Raw genomic sequence first — 19,170 nt, 5'->3', positions numbered from 1 at the left:
GGGAAATCATATTTTCCCGATTATTCAGTTATGGGATTTCGTCCACTCAGTCCCATTTGTAACAGCACAGAGCAGAAACAGCACAGGGAGAGTCCAGGAAGGAAAGGAGAAAAGTACAAAACGGCTGAGGCAGAGTCTGCTCTCCGTACACGCAGTGCACCTTGGAAGTGGACTTTGCTGTGTTGGAGTTAATGGAGTCACCCGATTGCTGAGTTACTCCAACTGCGGCTTTGTCCCAATGGACTCCCGAGAACAAAATTTGACCTTTTCAGACATGTCAGAATCTAATAAACATGCTTCCTTCTTTCCCGTTATCAGTAGGAAACGTCCCTACGTTACAAAGAAGGGACGCAAAGCAGAAGAGGAATATAGGTCACAGCTCTTGGATAACCATTACGTTACGGACAGCTTTGAGTACATGGTGTTAGAGAATGACATGGGACTGTCACAGATTAGGCCATCTCCAGAATGGGAAGTTAGAGACACTTCCTTGCACGTCTCGTGGCAGGGAATCTGGCAGTCAGCAGCTTTTAAGAACAAGCCCGTGATTTACCGCTAAAGTGACAGCAATGCAGGGTAGAATTCTTAGGGAACCTGTGGCTGTGCCTGGGGACTGAGCTGAGAATCCTACTAAGGCTCTGACTCCATCACATCAGGTATTGCAGCCCTGGAGGGCCTAAGCCAGGGGTAGGCAACCTATGGCACATGTGCCGAAGGCGGCACACGAGCTGATTTTCAGTGGCACTCACACTGCCCGGGTCCTGGCCACTGGTCGGGGGGGCTCTGCATTTTAATTTAATGTTAAATGAAACTTCTTAAACTTTTTAAAAAATGTATTTACTTTACATACAACAATAGTTTAGTTATATATTATAGACTTGTAGAAAGAGACATTTTAACGTTTTTAGAAGCTATTACTGGCATGTGAAACCTTAAATTAGAGTGAATAAATGAAGACTCGGCACAGCACTTCTGAAAGGTTGCCGACCCCTGGCCTAAGCACTCAGGGCTCACCATTAGCTTCCGATTTCCCTTGAATAATATATTTGTTTCTTACAGCTGTCATCTCTAATAATCCCTGGGCCTCTGCCAGCGTGGGGAGAAGGACATCACACCCATGCATGCCTCAAGGATTGAGAACAGCACCCTCGCTTGACTCCTGTTGCATACTCCTCCCTGCTATGGTGCTCCCAAATCAAATCCCTTGAGCTGGGCAACTCTGCAGGGGAGGGCAGTGAAGGGTCAATGATGTTTTTGAATGTGATACAGAACAAGTGACCAGCAAGGCAGCCAGTTTGGGCAGGACCAGAAAACATGAAACCGTATTTCCTATTCCAAGTGCCTCTAACAGCTATCAACACAGCAACTAAACAGGGGAATCCTGAGCAGGAGCAAAGAGGTTATTTTACCTCTGTGTTTGGCACTGGTGCAACCGCTGCTGGAATCCTGTGTCCAGTTCTGGTGCCTACAATACAAGAAGATGTTGATAAATTGGAGAGGGGTCAGAGAAGAGCCACAGGAATGATTGAAGGATTAGAAAACCTGCCTTACTGTGATAAAATACATAGATTGAGCTCCCTGAGTCTAGGGGTGACTTGATGACAGTCTATAAGTATCTACATAAGGAACAAATATTTAATAATGGGTTCTTCAATGTAGCAGACAAAGGTCTAACACCATCCAAGGGCTGGAAGTTGAAGCTAGACAAATTCAGAGTGGAAATGAGGCGTAAATTTTTAACAGTGAGAGTAACTAGCTTTTGGAACAACTTTCCAAGGGCTCTGATGGATTCTCTATCACTGACCATTTTTAAACCAAGATTGGATGTGCTTCTAAAAGCTCTGCCCCAGGAATTATTTGGGGGCAGTTCTCTGGCCTGTATCGTGTAGTCTGACCTCCTGGATGACAATGGTTCCTTCTGGCCTTGGGATCTATGAACTAGACATCTTGCTCATTCTCCCTGGTGCCTGGTACTTCTGTGCTCTGCTCTTATGCTGCCATCATAACAGGCTCATGGAGCCCTGGCAAACATCCCTCCAGCTCAGAAGGTGATAGCTCTTCCCATTAAATCATGAACCCTCTGTGACAGGCAAAGACGACCAAGACATTTGCTCTCTATAATCTTTCCACAATGTTCTGAGCTTGTTAACTTCAAAACAGGGGTTTGCTCTGCAGACAGTGGGGTCTCTAGTCCTGACAACATAACTTGAGGCTCAATGAGAAAACTCCTTGTCAGAGAACAGTGGAGCAGAAGAAAGGCTGGCAGGTTCCATGCATGTCCTGTGAGGGACAGGAGGAATGTATGTCTATCATCAAATCCCATTATCTTTTCCCTTCCACATAAGTGATCAAGGATGAGGGAAGAATGGAACGGGGTATCAACTACTTCTCACTTTAAATCTGGCACCTATTCCCATTTCGGTGACGTGTGCATCACGGCTATTGTAGTGGGGATCGGGCTACAGTCTTATGTTTGTCAGTCCGTAAAGCTGCAGGAGAATTCCCCACCACCCCAACAACCATGTTCTGTTTCTACCCAGTGACTGGCTGGAGAACCCAATTTCCAAGGGAACATGATCCCTAACTGGATGGCAGCACAGTATGTGTCTAGATCTGACCAGGAGACTCCAGCATGCTCAAGACAGTTGGGCACCAATGCTTAGATTCATGGATTCTAAGGCCAGAAGGGACCCTGGGATCATCTAGTCCAGGGGTCGACAACCTTTCAGAAGTGCTGTGCCGAGTCTTCAGTTATTCACGTTAATTTAAGGTTTCACATGCCAGTAATACATTTCAACATTTTTAGGTGGTCTCTTTCTGTAAGTCTATAATATATAACTAAACTATTGTTGTATGTAAAGTAAATAAGGTTTTTAAAATGTTTAAGAAGCTTCATTTAAAATTAAATTAAAATGCAGAGCCCCCCGGACCAGTGGTCAGGACCCAGGCAGTGTGAGTGCCACTGAAAATAGCTCACGTGCCGCCTTTGACACGCGTGCCGTAGGTTGCCTACCCCGATCTAGCCTGACCTGTATAGCCCAGGCCGTGAAGCTTCCATTTCTCAGCCTTATTAACCAAAGCAAACTACGGTGACAGGCCAGCACACAAGAGAGCCGGTTCACTGGTACCCTACTGGTATGATCCAACCACTTCTTTCAAAGTGATCCTCAGCTACCTGGCCCGAGCAGACCTGACCACGGGCCTGATACACCAAAGTGCAAGAGCGGTGATACAATCCACTGACGAGGGGAAACCAGGGCCAAACCTGTCCTACCAGGCTCAGGTCGAGATCTGAGAGTTTGACAAGTCTGCCTGGTACTCCCCGGTTTTGGTGCCTGTTTCTCATAACCGAGTGCATCGTTCCTTTGCCTCCAAAAGAAAATAAACGGATAGTAATGGGCACCCCTTCTGCCTCCTCATCTTTAACTTGGCATTAGCCTGCTGGCACCAGTAGCTATCAGCCCCTTTGAAGCAAGATGGGAGATTCCATAGCTTGGTCCATACCAAGTGTTTATTGCCCAGACCAGAGTAAGTGTCTGCCCTCTGCATGTTCCCACCTGTGGGCACAGCCCTCGGTGCCACCCAGCTCCCATTGCAGCCACTCGAGTGCCATGTCTCAGCAAGGAATGCTATATTAGCAGTGTAACGCTGTTGGGGGGAGCAGCGAACATCATTCTGGGCTGTATTAGCAGGAGTGCTGTGAGCAAGACATGAGACGTAATTCTTCCACTCTGCTCCGCACTGATTAGGCCTCAACTGAAGCATTGTGTCCAGTTCTGGGCACCACATTTAAAAAAAAAAAGTGGTTTTTTTTAGTCTGGAGAAGACAAGGCTGAAAGGGGACATGACAGTTTTGAAATACATAAAAGGTTGTTACAAGGAGGAGGGAGAAAAATTATTCTCCTTAACCTCTGAGCTTAGGACAAGAAGCAATGGGCTTAAATTGCAGCAAGGGCAGTTTAGGTTGGACATTAGGAAAAACCTTCTAGCTGTCAGGGTGGTGAAGCACTGGAATAAACTGCCCAGGGAGGTTGTGGAATGACCATGGTTGGGGATTTTTAAGAGCAGGTTGGACAAACCCCTGTCAGGGATGGTCTAGATAATACTTAGTCCTGCCATGAGTGCAGGGGACTGGATCTGATGACCTCTCGAGGTCCCTTCCAGTCCCATGATTCTGTAATTGGGGCATATTGAGACCTGGGTGCTGGGTTCTGCTCATGATAAGGAGCTGGGGTTTGGAGCCAAGGTCTTGGAACTAGTATAGCTGAGGTCCAATGCACGTCTCTGCATGGGGAACAAATGGGTCACATTCCACATTATACGCCTGGGGCTTTTCTGCATATTATTTAAGCAGAAGGCAAGCCCTGGAGTCCAGATTCCTTATGAGCAGTGACATGAGCTCCCCACGACTGCCCACAGCCACGCCCGGTAAAATTAATATTTACCTGTCTTCTATTTGCCTGGGGTTACTGGGTTCTGCTCAGACATGTGCCCACGTGAGTTTAATGGGGAAATACCTTTTGCAATTACATTTCTGAGGCAAATACTTTGACTTGCAGTTCTGAACATGTCACAGTTCAGGAATTTTCCATCCCGATCTGTTTCCCGGCCCCTGGTGCGTGGGCAATAAATCACACCCAATTTAATGCACAAGCCGGCTCAATAAATCTCTCCTCAGAAAAGCAAGACAGAGTCCTCAGCTCAGGAACAGGATTATGCCTCCTGCCCCATGGGCCATGCTGGAGGGGGGGGCTCAGAGTCCAGCCCCTAGACCCAGCTGGAATCAGAAGCAGCTATGGACTCTCTCTCTCTCAAACCCACTCGCTATTGGCCAGACCCTTGGCTATCACTGAGTGTCACTTGTGCTGCTGCAGCCAAGGGGACTCTGAGTTGCCTAGGATTCCCCAGCAGATGGCACAGCCCTGCTTACCCCAAGCAGCAGAGCAGTCCCTAGAGGAATGCTCCAGCACAACCGAGAGCAGCCCATTGTAGGAGCAGAACTCTAACCGGAGTGCTGGGCAGTGCTTGGCAAACACAAGCTGGTGAAGGGCCTTTCCCCTTTGCATTTACGAGAATATGCTTCTGTTTTCTATAAATCAGGCGGGGACTGGGCTGATTTGCTCAGTGCATCTCAGAGCCAGTCAGAGGCTTTGTTATTCCTGTTGCAGCTGTGGGCTCAGTGACAAAGTGACCAAACAGAAGAAGCCAATGCTGACCTTGTAAATGGCACTTCATGCCTGGCCGGTGCAGAGTGGGCGTGTGCCGGGAAGACTGACCAGTTGCTAGCTCTGTTTACAGAAAACAGAAACATGTTCTACTCACAGAAGAAAAGGCCTCTCTTGGCTGGCCCGCTTTGCACTTCTCAGCAGTTAAGCTCGATGTACATTATTTCCCTGCTGACACAGCAGGTCAGGAGAGCTACAGGCATCAGATTTCTGAACCGTTGACCAATAGTGACCTGAAAGGTTTTAGTTTCGTATACACGCCTGTGACAATTTGGGGAATCTGTCTATGGACGGCTTAAGAATGCCAGTTTGCAGTTATGAACTCTCGGTATATCTGTATCTTTGTCAAACTGCAGGCAAACGTGGGCCTCGTCTGTCTCCTGTGCTGTCTTTTTACCTCCATGTTGGACGGAAGTCACAAGGAGTGGGACAGGCTAACAATGGAGGGTCATTAAACGTGGATGGCCCTCTAGTCACAGAGAAGTCCCCTTGGACAAAGAGTTAGCTACTGCCCAGAAGAACCAGTCTGCCCAGGTGGGCTGGTAACTAAGCTATGGATCACCTGGTGGCGGGACCTTGATTATTTTATGAGGCTGCTCATGGAGTCATCTGACAAAAGGGACTGGAGGTTATAAAAGCCAGGGTCTCTCGGTGGCCATTTTAGAGAGAGGGATAAGAGCCCAGGAGCAGAAGGAAGCTGGCTGAAGGAAGGGGAGGAGACTCGATGTGTGAGGGGAAAAGCCATGTGTTAGAGAGGAACACTGGACACCCTACAGGACTCTGACCTGAGCCCAGAGAACGGTCATGAGCAGTGAGGAAACCTGGCAGGGAAATGCATACAGGTGTTCCATTGATTTATCTGGAGCTGTCTCTCTCTTCAGCTATCTAAGATAAAGAGTGATTGTGCTGGAAACTTTCACAAGCCTGTGTGTTATGTGCTTCAACTATCATGTGTCCCTGATGTTATATTCATGGCAAAGAAGTTAGATAAAAAACACAAAATACTCTTGCGGGAAGGTTGCAATGCAACCCTGCATTATTGCTTAGAATTGAGAATGACAACGCACCGGAACCCCAAACACAGAGCGACAAGGCAGGCTGCTCCGTAGAGCAGAGAGGCACACCTCACCCGTCTTAGTCTAGGATGGCTGCTGCAGAGTAACTGCAAAAGACCCAGCTCATGCACTGCTCCACACAGCCCCCTTGCCTGCAAGCAGGACCAGGAATCCCCTCACACATTGTAAATGTAGGACAGCTTACAACACACTGTCCGGACCTGGAGGGGGAAGCTAGGTGCCCACAAGGGTGGAGCCCTGGGAAAGGGTGTGCTTAGCTACTGGGACGTACTGGTCCTGGGGGCCTAAGAGCTGGACCGTGAGGAGGCCCCACTCCCACAGGGAGAGTCTGTGCCCAGGGAGTGTGCCACAGAGGCAGCGCTGGACCCTACCCAGACCAAGGAGAGCCTAAGAGCACACAGGACCCTACCCCAGCAGCCAGTGAGCGTCCCGCCCAGGAGCTCCCCCAGGCCTGTGACGTCCTGATGACACACGTTGAGGTACACAAGGTTTCAGTTTCCTGTCCGCACCTTGTCCAGGCTGACGGCACGTGGACACATGTGACAAGCATCTGGCTGTGCTCGGAGCTGCACAGCACCTTGGGCAGTTGAACCAGGAAGCAGCAAAAGGCGGCTACTACCTGAAATAACCAACAATTGCTACCACCAGTTTGCAGCACTAGGGTTTTGAGCGTTGTCTCAACCAGCTGTGCACAGCCTGGGGCTTTGCTCTGTGGTGCGGCTCCTGAACCCAGGACTGCAGTTTGGTCCACACAGCTTCGGCCATGAACCAACCCTTTCACATTAGCTCTGAGGCTCAAGCACCTGTGGGGGGCATGTCTGCCAGTCTGTGCAGAGCGAGTGCAGCGCTTCCGGCAGGCTGACAGGTGCCCAGCAGGATGAGGGAAGGAGAGGGACGTGCAGACCCGGTCACCCGGGTGCAGGGCTGAGCGAATCGACACACTCTCTGCTTCCTTTGTGAAGCTCCTCTTCTCATCAGACTCAGGAGTGGGGGTCGCATTTGGCCTTCTAGAGCAAGCCAGCCAGCCGACTTTGGGACCTGGATACGTGTGGACATCAAGGGTCTGCCCGCCACAGATCCATAGGACTGCACAGCTCCCTGGGGACTAGGAGTCTCCCAAGGACTTTTCCTCTTTTCTCCATTCTTTTCCCGGCAGGCTGAGTGACAGATGTTGGCACCGTGCCTCGGGGTCCAGTGATTCTGTTAACGGAGCTGGCCTAGTTTCATACAGGATACACAGCAAGTCGTACAGAATGGCACAGAACTGTGAGAGCTCACTCAGAATCGCACCAGTCGCTCTCACCCCACTAGCGAGATGGCAGCATCCCCCAAGCGCTCCGAGACTGGGGTAGCGGAGATGCCACAGGAGCTGCAAACAGCAGCACTGTCTCGGCAGTGTGACTGGGTAAACACTGACTTTAGCCTGCCCTGTGAAATTGTGAGTCTTCAAAGGGTTCAAACTGAGTTACACATCTGGATGGGTTTCGCTCTGAGACGACCTAGGCCAAAGCTGCAAACAAATTCCTAACAAGGAACAAAGAGTGCTCTAAAAATACCCCCTGGCATCTGTACAGTTTCAATATGACCAGGAGGCAACACCACAAAGATTCCAACATACGCTTCACCTTTTTCACACTTCGAGTCAGACTCCACCGTGGCCCTGCAGAGGCAGTCGCTCCTGTTGATTTACAAAGAGCTGGGGACAAACCTAGGGAACAAATATCACGGCTAGCATTTTATTAAAGAAGAGACATTTGATTCTTGTCAAAAAATGTGCTGGTCCCATTTCCTGCTTTAACAACTCTCTATAAACTGGACAGATGCTGCTGTGATTGCAAGTTTGTAGTGACATTGTTACTAATACATATAATTTAGATTCGGAAGGACGCATGAGCGGACAAACTCACGGAGATCTAGTGCAGCAAGGTATTTCAGCATAGGCTTAACTGTGATTCAGTGGGAAGTCCTATTAACATTAATGCTACTACTCACCTGCTTAAAGTTGGGCACATGCTAAAGTATCTTGTTGAATTGGGTCCACACCAGTGCAGGCTCCAGTTCAGTAAAACAGCTAAGCATGTGTTTAAGGGCTATTGATTTCCACGGAGGCTCAGCATGGGAGTTTCATGAAGCACATGGTACAGTGCTTTGCTGAACCCGGGGCCGACAATGGGAAGCCAACACCATCAGACCTGAGTGCCTGAAGTTAAGCCGACCCCCAGACCCAGGTTTATGCAGAATAAATGCCCTGCTTTTCGGGGGTTCCCTGCTCCCCTTGCTCACATGCTGATACTCCAGGCCACCTGCAAGGGGAGTTGCAGGTGCTCTGAACGCCTGAAAACTGGTCAGTTATTCCAGTGCCTGAATATGGATTTAGGAACCAAACTCTAGATTTCCAAGTCTGAAATTTTAGCCATTGCTCTAAAATAAAAAAATAAAAAAAGATATGAAAAATACCAGCGGCAGTTGCCCCAGCTCCCTGCTCAGCTGTTCTCATGTTGTCAGCAGCACGGCTCCTCGGCACGGTTCAAACGATCTACCGGAAACATATCAACTGACTGTCTCGGAGGGGTGAAGGACAGCGTAGGCCAGGCTGTTCCATGTCCACCTGATCACACCCCATGACAGTGCACTGCTCGGTCGCTCTCTGTTGCTTCTGACCCAGCAGCTCTGGGGGTGCGGCGGGGAGCAGGGGGTTTCTAAGGGCATGAGCTCCAGGAAGGGACTGAACATGGTACTTGGGAGGCTCCTAGGAATCTGTAGTAACCTGCAAGCAGGGGATGAGCTCGCCGCACAAGCTCTTCAGACAGTGCAGGTCACATCCGTCATGATGGCCTGTCTCCTCCCCTGCCCCTTGGGCTGTCTCCTACAAGGGAAACAGTACGCGGGAGCAGCCCCTGCATCACCTGGCGCTTGTGCAAGAGGCGAGGGGGCGCGTGAGAGTGAGCTGATCCGGCACCGTACAGCGTCACCAGGGCTGTAACCTGTTAATACAGCCCTGTCACCAGTCACCTTCCAAATACCAAATCCTGAGCTCAGTTCTACAGCTCTATGCCATAGGCAGGGCTGATTGCGTCTAAGGGGACAGTGTAATTACGGCTCAGTCACTGTTAGCCCTGGGGGGGAAGGGGGGGGACAGTTCATGCAGTTTTTAAACAGCAGAAACATCCCAAGACTGAACGATCAGTTACTCCATTTAATAAAAAAGAGAAGAGCATGAACACCAGGGTTTTAACACTGAGCTCTAATGTAGGGAACGGCCGCAGGTGGGGGAAAGACTCCAATTCCAAGACAGCAATGGAAGAAGAAATAAAACAGTCCCCCACAGGTTGTGATTTATTAAAACATAATCCCGCCAACTCTCTCGTGTCGATGGCTAGAGACATCACTTTGTACAAATTCAGATAGCTTGTGTTGCCTTGGCCACTCGCTCGACGGCTGGAATGGCCCAGTCACCTTATAATGCTATTTCCGTAAGACACAAATACGCCAAGTGAAACATTCGCTGCAAACGCCTGGCCCCACAAGAGCTCGGTTTTCCAGTTCTCGTTTCACAGCAGGACTTCGGAGTTCTCAGAAGAGTCATCTGCATACAGCAGTTCATCTGCTAACGAGCTGCCCAGCAGCATGCTGGCTGGACCCCACGCGGCCCCGTTCCGGGTGACGGTGCCCTGCAGAAGAGGCACACGCCCCTGTTCCAGAGTCAGGGAGCTTGCAGTCTGTTCGTCCGTCTCCCCCTTTAAAATATACCTTTCCTCCCGCTGATCGCTTTCATGAACCTCTGCGGTGACAACCGTGGTGTCTGGCTTGGGGGAAGGGGACACAGTTACGTAACTGCGATTGAAAGCCATGTCTGTCTGAGGGAATTCAGACTCTCCCGTGAGCTCCTCGCTCTCCTCTGGCAAGCTTGTGTTGATGTAAATGACGTCTTCAGACCCACTCGCTTCGGGCAAACTTTCCAACAGCTTCTCCAGGTGGAGTTTTAGCTCTGGGAATGCAGGTCGCTCATGGGGGTCTGCTCTCCAGCAGGAGTACATCACTTCGTACCTGAAAGCACAAGGAAACAGAAGAGATCTTCAGGAAGCTGCACTGTTCACTACACGGTGCTGAACGACGCACAGGACAGCCGTGCGTGAAAGAGAACATCCTTTTAGCCTTCTGGCTCTGCTGAAGGAGAGGCTTTCAGTTCTGAAGACTAATGAGAAAAATGACCATTCCTCCTAACCATTTATCTTCCAAAATGACTGCTATATGCCTATGCAGTATTGTCGTGGTCCCAGAATATGAGAGAGACAAGGTGTGCTCCAGAGTCACCAACTTTGGAGTAGCTACAAAATGCCTCAGCTGAGCCCATATAGGACAAAAAGGATCTGAATCAAGGTGATACAGCCCTTTCCTCTGGATATTAATTTTAACTCTATTTTACTTTAAAGACTAACAAATTTATTTTAGCATGAGCTTTCGTGAGCTACAGCTCACTTCTTCGGATGCATAGAATGGAACATACAGACAGGAGATATTTATACATACAGAGAACATGAAAAGGTGGAAGTATGCATACCAACAGGAAAAGTCTAATCAATTGAGATGAGCTATCAGCAGCAGGAGGAAAAAAAACTTTTTGAAGTGATAATTAAGATGGCCCATAGAAGGTGTGAGGAGAACTTAAGTTAAGGTGCCACAAGTACTCCTGTTCTTTTTGCGGATACAGACTAACATGGCTGCTACTCTGAAATCTATTTTACTTGTAAATTCTCAGAATATTCCGTCACTATTCCGACAGCGAATGGTGTCACTTGGGGGAAGATACGCTGCGTTCTTCACATGTCAGCAAAGAGGCTGATTCCATAATTTAACAGCAAACCTCAACTAGGGGGCTCTGCCCAGCACCTGCCCAACATCTATAAATAGATCTTTCTCCTGCAATCCGAGTTCCTCTCTTCTCATCCTGTACCTTCGCTTCAAGTCCCAGGGGCAGCAGAGTATTTGTTGCCTGAGGGGGATGGGAATGTCCTCTGAGTAAAGTATTTTGAGGAGGAATTTAGATAAACTCTTCTACCTCGGAGTGACAGGCCAGCGTAGACTTTCAGATGCCACCATTTACAGTGACCAACAAAAGCTGACTTTCCGGGCTGGAAACGAATGTGCTGTTGTCACATTCGCTATTGCTATGAGCTCTGTTGCTCACCCAGGGATCACAGAGAAATCACTGACTGGCCACTTGAGTACAGTCAGTCACAGAAGCTGACAGTGGTAGGAAAAGCAGAATAGTCTAGGAGACTAAGCCCAAGCCTGGGAGCCAGGAATTGCGAAGTTCTAATCCCAACTCTGACATAAACTCACTGGGTGGCCTTGAGCCAGTGACTTGTAACCCTTCTGTAGCTCAGTTTTCCCCTTCTGTAAAACAAAGATAACTCCTGCACTGGGTGCAACTGAAACTGACCCCTTTGGGCTGGCAGAGGGATTTGAACCCGGGACATTAGCAGTGACGGCACACTGCTGGCTAGTGCCTTATGGCAGGACCTTAGAGCGGGGTCTTTTTGAAAGCACAGATATGCCTCTGCTCCTAGAAGCAGAGCTCAGCTTTTTCTGCTGCTTTATGGTCATCTGATGCGCCGCACATTTATCTTCACTCTTCTGGTATAAACTCGAATGTGGAGAGTGTGTTAATCAACCCTTGTTTCTCTCAGTGGTCAGCTGCAAATGACCTAAAGTTTCCTTTAAAAAAACAACTTTCCAGGCTGCCTCCAAATTTGAGAGAGACAAGGTGGGCGAGGTTGGTGAAAGAGACAAGCTTTCGAGATGCACCCGCTCTCATTTCCCGGGCCCAACACTGTCCAGCTCAAACCCTTTAGGCACAACAATCTAACCCGCAACTGCCCACTTCCTTTCAAATGACTGCGGCCGCCGTGCGTTACCCCTTCTGCTTAACAATCTGCCCCCGCCTGTATTTAGCTCAGTCACTCCGCTGCCTTCCCCAGACCTGAAGACGACCTCTGCGTAGCTCAGAAGCTTGTACCTCAGCAAACGTTGGTCCAGTAAAAGATATCACCTCACCCACCTTCTCTCTCTCTCTCCATTTTATAGACAACTGCACTGGGGCCCAATTACATGGATTTCTGAATCATTAGTTGATGTTCGTTTCTTTTAAGACCTGCTGGGTGAGGTAACCCTAACCCACCTCACCTCTCTCAGAGGCTGCAAACAACAGTGGAAGATATTGTATTTTACTGACCTCAGTGCCCCAAATACAATACTAAAAATGGTGCTGCCGGATGCCACAAGGGAGAATGTGGCGATCCAGGCCACGCTACAGGCAAACTGGTCTTTGGGAGTCGAGGGCACGCAGCGCTTTGCCGGATCTGCTCCTGATGAGAAACAGTGCAGCAGGTTCCTTTTGCATACGCTGGAGGGTATAACTAATTGGAAATTAACACTGAGACATTAAAACCATTAATCCTTGGACATGCACCCTCCTCTGCCATCTAAGAGGTTGAACCAAATCAATGGTTTATTCCTGACTCGCTTCAGGGAAGGGCATTTAAAATAGCACACCCACAAAACCACGACTTCAGGGCTTGAATTCAGGCCGTGATGCAATAACCTGGCAGCAGACTCACTTTCCAATCTCTTTCGTCAAACAATTGTTACAAGTGCACTGAAAGCGGTGGGGAAACGGTCCCATTTACTAAATCCAAACAAGCCTGTGCACCCAGACCCAGAGCGTGAGAACAGGCCCTGGTTGTGTGCCAGGCACAGATGAGCTTGTTTTCTCTACCAATCGGTGGAGAGAGCAGGAGAGACCTCTGCCAAGGGAATGCCTGTTTAGCGTGGTTGGGGCTTTTGGCTAGTAGCTTTGAGCGTATCTGGTATTATGTAACTTCCAGAGGCCTGTTTATTGACATGGCTTCCCCTTGGCCTGTGTGGGTTTTAAACATTTTGAGCTGTGACTGCACATAAGAATTCCTCAGAGACTCCTGTAGCTCAGCCAACGTTTAATACAAACCCTCCGTGAGCTGCCCAGACATTTAAAACGCCTTCAGATCTCACCCACATTGTAATGTCTCTTCGCCACAGATTTACAGACGCTAAGGACAGAAGGGCCCATGCTGACCATCGCTTTGGGCCTCAGTGGGGATGTGCACAAGAGCTGGAGAGCAGAGCTGGCCCCTTATCATCCAAATTTCCGTCTAAAGCAAGAGGATTTTGCACATGAACAATATCACCCAACACCCCCTGAAGATCCCTCCAGGGGCAGCTCCTTCCGGAACGTGAGGGAAGCCCTGCAGCTGGCGGCAGCCCAGCTCCCGAGAGCCAGACTCCAAGTGCACCTCCCCAGACTGGGCTTTACAAAGTTCTTGGCAACTCCAGCCTGGGGTACTTAGCAGCCAGGACACCCCCAAGCCGAAGCAAAATTGTAAAAGAATGAAGTTACAGACTGACCTGACATGCCGATTAACTCTACATTCATTTAGAACACATTCCTCGCGTCCCTCTACAGCCACTGTTCACTAAACCCAATTAAAGGCTCATGGCTTCCAATTTTTGTCTGAGGTTGATGCCAAAATCATCAGAAACCCTAAGAACAGAGGGCCGGATCCTCAGCTGCTGTGAATCCGTGCAGCACCACTGGAGACAACAGGCTCTGGCCTTCAGCTGGTGTGAATCAGAGCAAGTCCACTGAAATCAGTGGCTCTACCTCAATTTACAATGGCTGAAAATCTGGCCCCAAATGTTTCTTTTGCCGTTCTGTAAAGGAGAAATGGATGGAAGTAATTTTTGTCAATAAGCTGTCAGCCAGAGCTTTTTATTCCCCAAGTTTCAGCCAAGTTCACGTTTGAAAACTAAGCCACACATCCACGACAGCTGTTAGCTGCTGTGTCCATTTAGCTAAAGTGAGCCGCAAAAACATGGGAAGAGCATGACGAACGACACGCAGCGAGGACTCTGCAGCTGAGCGAGGGTAAACGCTGACAGTCTGCGTGTTATTGAAACAGCTGAGACTGACAAGTACAAACGTGTTCCTGTGACTAAAGTGAGTCCACATGTACGAATGTACAAACCCCAGGAATCAACATGAATACTCACAGCTCATCCAAGCAGTCCTCTGGCTGTTTCAGCCTGTGACCGTGAAGGAGGTAGTCATAGATTTCATGGTTCTGCACTCCTGGGTACGGAGTCATCCCTCGAGTGGCTATCTCCCACATGGTAACCCCGAACGCCCACTACACAGAACAAAGGGAAAGCCTATTAGGGTGACATTTCCAGAAGGCCTGAATGAGTCATTTCACTGGGAAAGGTCATTTCCTAAAGCCCTTCGGGATCTTGTGTAATGTGGATAATTATATGCATAGTGTGAATATGTTCCCAATCTGGAAATAACATGTAATGTCCTACAACAGCTCAGTGGCTCACTCAATGCACCTATTTCAGGAGCCTTTACAAGCAAAGAGAGATCAGTGCACCACTCATCAGTGTGGCTGTTTACACTCGCAAACCCTCATGCTTTCATTCATTTGGCTTTTCCATTTTCAGGATACAAAACCAAATAAAGCTAATGCAGGCGACATCCAAAAACCAACACAGGCTGATTAAAACAATCCAAACATGAAAATCAGAGGGCTAACGAATACCCACAAATACCCGCTGTGCTCAAGGTTTCCAATGACTGGTTGTATTACACACTTCTACCACGGACTGGAGTTCTGACTTTAGGGTGGGGGACCCTGCACCTGGTGTACATACCACGTCGCTCTTGGTCGTGTACACCCGATCAGCCAGGCTCTCGATTGCAATCCACTTGACAGGCATTTTAGCAATGCGCCCCTGACGGTAATAATCGCTGCTGTAGATCTTCTTCGACAAGCCAAAGTCCGCCACACACACAGTCATGTCGTCCCGTAACCTGTCAGTGTTTACAAGAAAATGTTAACGTGAATGCCGAACGAGACTACGTTTACTTGCTCACAGGTGTAAAGTTACTCACGCTTCTCCAGGATCAGGGCCTTCGAGCACCCCTCGCCCCCGGTTATTTCTTACTAAGGTAAACGTGCCAAGATTTAAAGTGGAACAGCTGGCAAAAGTCTTATTCCTACCCCCTACCCTCCATCACAGATGTTAAGGCCAGATAGGACCTCTGTGATCATCGAGTCTGACCTCCTGCATAGAACAGGCCACAGGACTTCCTTTCGCCTACTACCGTTCCTGTGAAAACTGAGCGAAAGAGAAAGTCTGACAAACCACGTTCTGAGTTAAAACATGAGCCGTTCTCACATGGCTGTTTCTCAAGGCAGAGGAGATTTGATAGGAAAGTGAAAGGTTTCTTTCTAACGTGAGGGCATCAGAAACAGCACGAAGACGCTACACAGGCTATCGGTAATGAAACAGAGAAACCAAACTCACATGCAGTTTCGAGCAGCTAAATCTCGATGCAGAAATTGCCGAGTGCTGAGGTACTCCATTCCGAGCGCAATATCGACCATGAACTTCAGCAAGGTCTGCAGTGGTACGTGCTGGGAAGAGAGGGAGGCGGTTCGAACATACAGGAAGCATGTGAAGGCTGGAACATTCGGGACAAACACTGCTGCCTGTGGACCTCAGCAGCTCCCATGTAGCCCAACAGGAGTTAAAGCCACTTGAAAACCTCAGCAGAGACACTCACAGGCCAGGGCCCCAGGGAAAGGAGAAAACACATTTTCCATTTCTACAGAGCAGCCAGTCGGACAAGGCTCTCTTTGATCAGTGCATGATTACACGCCAAGCTACCAGCGAGCTCTCCCGTGGTTCATAGCCCAGGCAGACCTGTTTGCGGTGGGAGCGCTGAAATACTTCATTGTTCGGGGCGGCCTGGTAAATCGTATCAGTTTAGTGTCAGAGCTCTTCTTTGTAAGATACAAGGAGTAAATGAAACAATTTCCACACCACCCAATAGGAACAGCACAAGCAACTCTGCTTGCTCACAGCTGCAAGGTTCTCAGCATCGTGTGGTGCCTTACTGGTGCTCCACAGGGGGTTAACTCACCAAAACAACAGGATCTATTTAGTTAGGAGCATACGGAAACAATCTGTGCCAGGCATGGCAGTTTAGGAACAATGGGAAGCATTATCTACCAGGCTACCACAATCACTACTGCAGCAAAACGAAATGCCACTGCTGGCTTTCTGTTGAATGAAAACCAAACCACCGTCCCCAACCCTGCAATGTGACCCCAGAGACCAGGGGTGTCTGGGTGCTGAACGTGGCATTAACAAAGCTTGGATCTCTCGTGCTTTCCCTCGTACGGGGCTTGAAGTTACACTCATTGAAGCCCAATGCAAAGCTCCCACTGACTGCAGCGGGGCAGGATCAGGGCCTTCTCGCTGAGGGGATGGGACAACCTCACAAGCACCTCACAGACTATTTTTTGCATTCTTATGCGCTTAGACTAATCTTATCATCAAAATAGCCTTCAGTGACACTTCGGGCGCCAGTTCCCTTCTCTCGAAGGCATCTCTCTCATTGGTTCATCAGCATCTAATGGATTTTATAGATAAAGATTTAGAGAGGAATTTCCCTTTGTTAGGAACAGACCCGTCTCTGAGCGTTACACCACGGCAGCACCTCACGAGCTGGTTCTCAGGGAGCCAGACACGGAGGGCCTGGGGCAGGCATTCCCACTCAGGCAGCGTGACTGCAAAACACTCCTCTTCTATTTGGTACTGTTGTGAGTAGTGCAAAGGGCGGCCCAGAGGCTGACGCGCTAAGAGCCAATGCAACGGTGGATGTTCGTTATCCCCCCTCCCTTTGCGGGGTTTCTTATGGAGAAGCGCAGCTCGGTTTTATTTTTCATAAACCATGAAAAGCTCAGACACTCCATGGGCCAAGTCTCTCAGTTGCTGCGGGCTTCAGTTTCTCAGCCGTATGAAGGGACAGTAAAAACACTTTGCAGTCTCTCTCTCCAGGATGAAGTCCTGGCCCCTATGAAGTGAATGGCAAAACTCCCGCTGATTTCAGCGGGGGTGGGATTTCTTCCCTGGTGTTTTTTAGAGACAGGAAGGACCGTCTCCTTTTTATGTTTCAGAAAAATAAAGCCAGAGCTTTTTTGTGGAACCGGAAGATCTGGCTCTGGGTTGATAATTAAATGCTGAATACAACCTGGCAGCAGCTCCTCCTACCACCCTTGTGGGTTAAGCGTGCCAGTGCTTTGCAGCGGCTGAGTTCCTTACCTGGGTGCCTGTTTCAAACCGTGAGCGCAGTAGGAAGCTGTGCAGGTCGCCGTATTTCATGAACGGGAGAACCACCATGGGCTTCGGGACCTGCCGGGAGCTCAGTTCTATGCACACACCTGGAATGAATGGGAGGTGAGTGTCACGCACCAGGCCAGGCCATTGCAGAGACTGACGTCCATCCTGGAGCTGAGTCCTAGGAGGGCTCGGTGAGAAAGCTGGGGCTTGCCCTTGGCTGGGGAATGAGAGAGTCCCGTACAGCGAATGCAGCTGGCTCTTCAATACCCACTCCCGCCTGCCCCCGTCACTGGGCACAGGGGAACGTCGGACAGGATGTGTGCGAGGGCTCTGGCAAAGCTGGGCTGGCAGATGCCAGCTCCACTACCCTGGTGTCCCTGTGCTGGGCATACCCAGATGCAAGCAGCGGTCACGGACGGTCAGTCTGATGGAAAGAGCACAAGCCAGGTTTCTGTACGCGAGCCCAGCGTCACCCCACACAGCACAGGCCCTGAGCTGCAGAGTGGCTGCTGCCGAGAGCAGAGGCTTGGAAAGGTAAAGGTGCAATACACAGCACCAACCCAGAACTGCTCCCTAGCTGCCACCACCAGGCCCCGACTCCGGTTCTTTCCCTACAGGCAATCGTCCTCTGACCTGGACTGCCGCGTTCTGCTGGAATGTAGACGCGCTGTCAAATGTAACATGCACTAGTCAGAAACCTGGGCATGTCGGGAGAACCAGCTATTGGAAGCAGATGGGCAATGCGGATCGGAGAGGAGCATCACCCTGTGTTTTTGCTAATGGCAAAATTCTCTAGTGATGGAAGAGTGACCTCCCTCCCGGGGGCTGTCCACGTACCTAGGAGTCTGATGACGTTTGGGTGATCAAAGTCCTTCATGCAGGCTGCTTCGCTGAGAAACTCTTCGATCTCTCGCTGGGAAAAGTCCTCCACTGAAAACACCAGAAAAGGGAGATCACTTACAACAAAAAAGATTAAACTCCCCAAATCATTTCTGTTGTGATGGGTGTTATTGCCAGGACTTCCTACTCTGGGTAGTTGTCAGAAAAGCCCCCACCTAGGCGGAGGGGGAAAGGAACGATATTACCAGACTGAAAGCAAGAGATGGGTAGCAGGCCTGCATCTGGATGTCTGCTGCAGCGAGCGTGGGCTTTGTGTGGCTTTCATTTTATTCCTGGGTAGCAGTCAGAGCAGGGGGAGGCTGATGGAAGAGGACAGGGTTCAGAAGCAAGCAGGGAATATCGCGCCCGGCGCTCACATGGTTGGGTGGGTACATGCACTGCCTGCTTCCCACAGATCACACGGTGTGGGCTGTGCTAATGCAGCATGCCGCTGTCTCAGTGCACCAGCCGAGTGCAGCAGTGTTTTGCTACCCTGATCTCCAGCAGAAGAGATCCATGCCCAGGCCCAGATATTAAGGTCTGTGTGATCTCTGGGCACCTTGTCTATTACACTTCCTGGATCACCTGTAGCTTCGCTCTAGGCCTGGGTACAACTCCTGCCTGGGGTGCCTGAGGGGTGCTCAGTTTATCTGCAGGTGCTGCAGAGTGAACCCGGGCAGACATTTTCTCTTCTAAACTCTGCCTGGTTTTTCCAACCCTGCTGCTGTGCGATGCTGATCTGCGTTCTGTCTCCCTGGTCTACTCTG

General features: G+C 49.6%; 1 protein-coding gene across 2 annotated transcripts in view; it reads right to left on the bottom strand.

The window, feature by feature from the left end:
* Positions 1 to 9,601: 9,601 nt before the first annotated feature.
* MERTK (MER proto-oncogene, tyrosine kinase) overlaps positions 9,602 to 19,170 on the bottom strand; it is a 63,996-nt gene continuing 54,427 nt past the window's right edge. Inside the window, exons 14-19 of one of the 2 annotated variants that reach the window (XM_039530772.1) lie at positions 18,362 to 18,454; positions 17,507 to 17,625; positions 15,704 to 15,813; positions 15,047 to 15,206; positions 14,390 to 14,526; positions 9,602 to 10,348 (exon numbers count right to left, since the gene is read on the bottom strand). In XM_039530772.1, coding sequence (XP_039386706.1) covers positions 9,853 to 10,348; positions 14,390 to 14,526; positions 15,047 to 15,206; positions 15,704 to 15,813; positions 17,507 to 17,625; positions 18,362 to 18,454 — 1,115 coding nt within the window. In that variant the 3' untranslated portion in view covers positions 9,602 to 9,852. The remainder of the gene's footprint in view (positions 10,349 to 14,389; positions 14,527 to 15,046; positions 15,207 to 15,703; positions 15,814 to 17,506; positions 17,626 to 18,361; positions 18,455 to 19,170) is intronic. The other variant, XM_039530773.1, reaches the window with a different exon arrangement.

Source organism: Mauremys reevesii, linkage group 3 (genome assembly GCF_016161935.1).
Source record: "Mauremys reevesii isolate NIE-2019 linkage group 3, ASM1616193v1, whole genome shotgun sequence".
Taxonomy (NCBI): Eukaryota; Metazoa; Chordata; order Testudines; family Geoemydidae; genus Mauremys; species Mauremys reevesii.
Note: the sequence above shows the minus strand (reverse complement) of the source record. Positions and strands in the feature narration are given on the sequence as shown.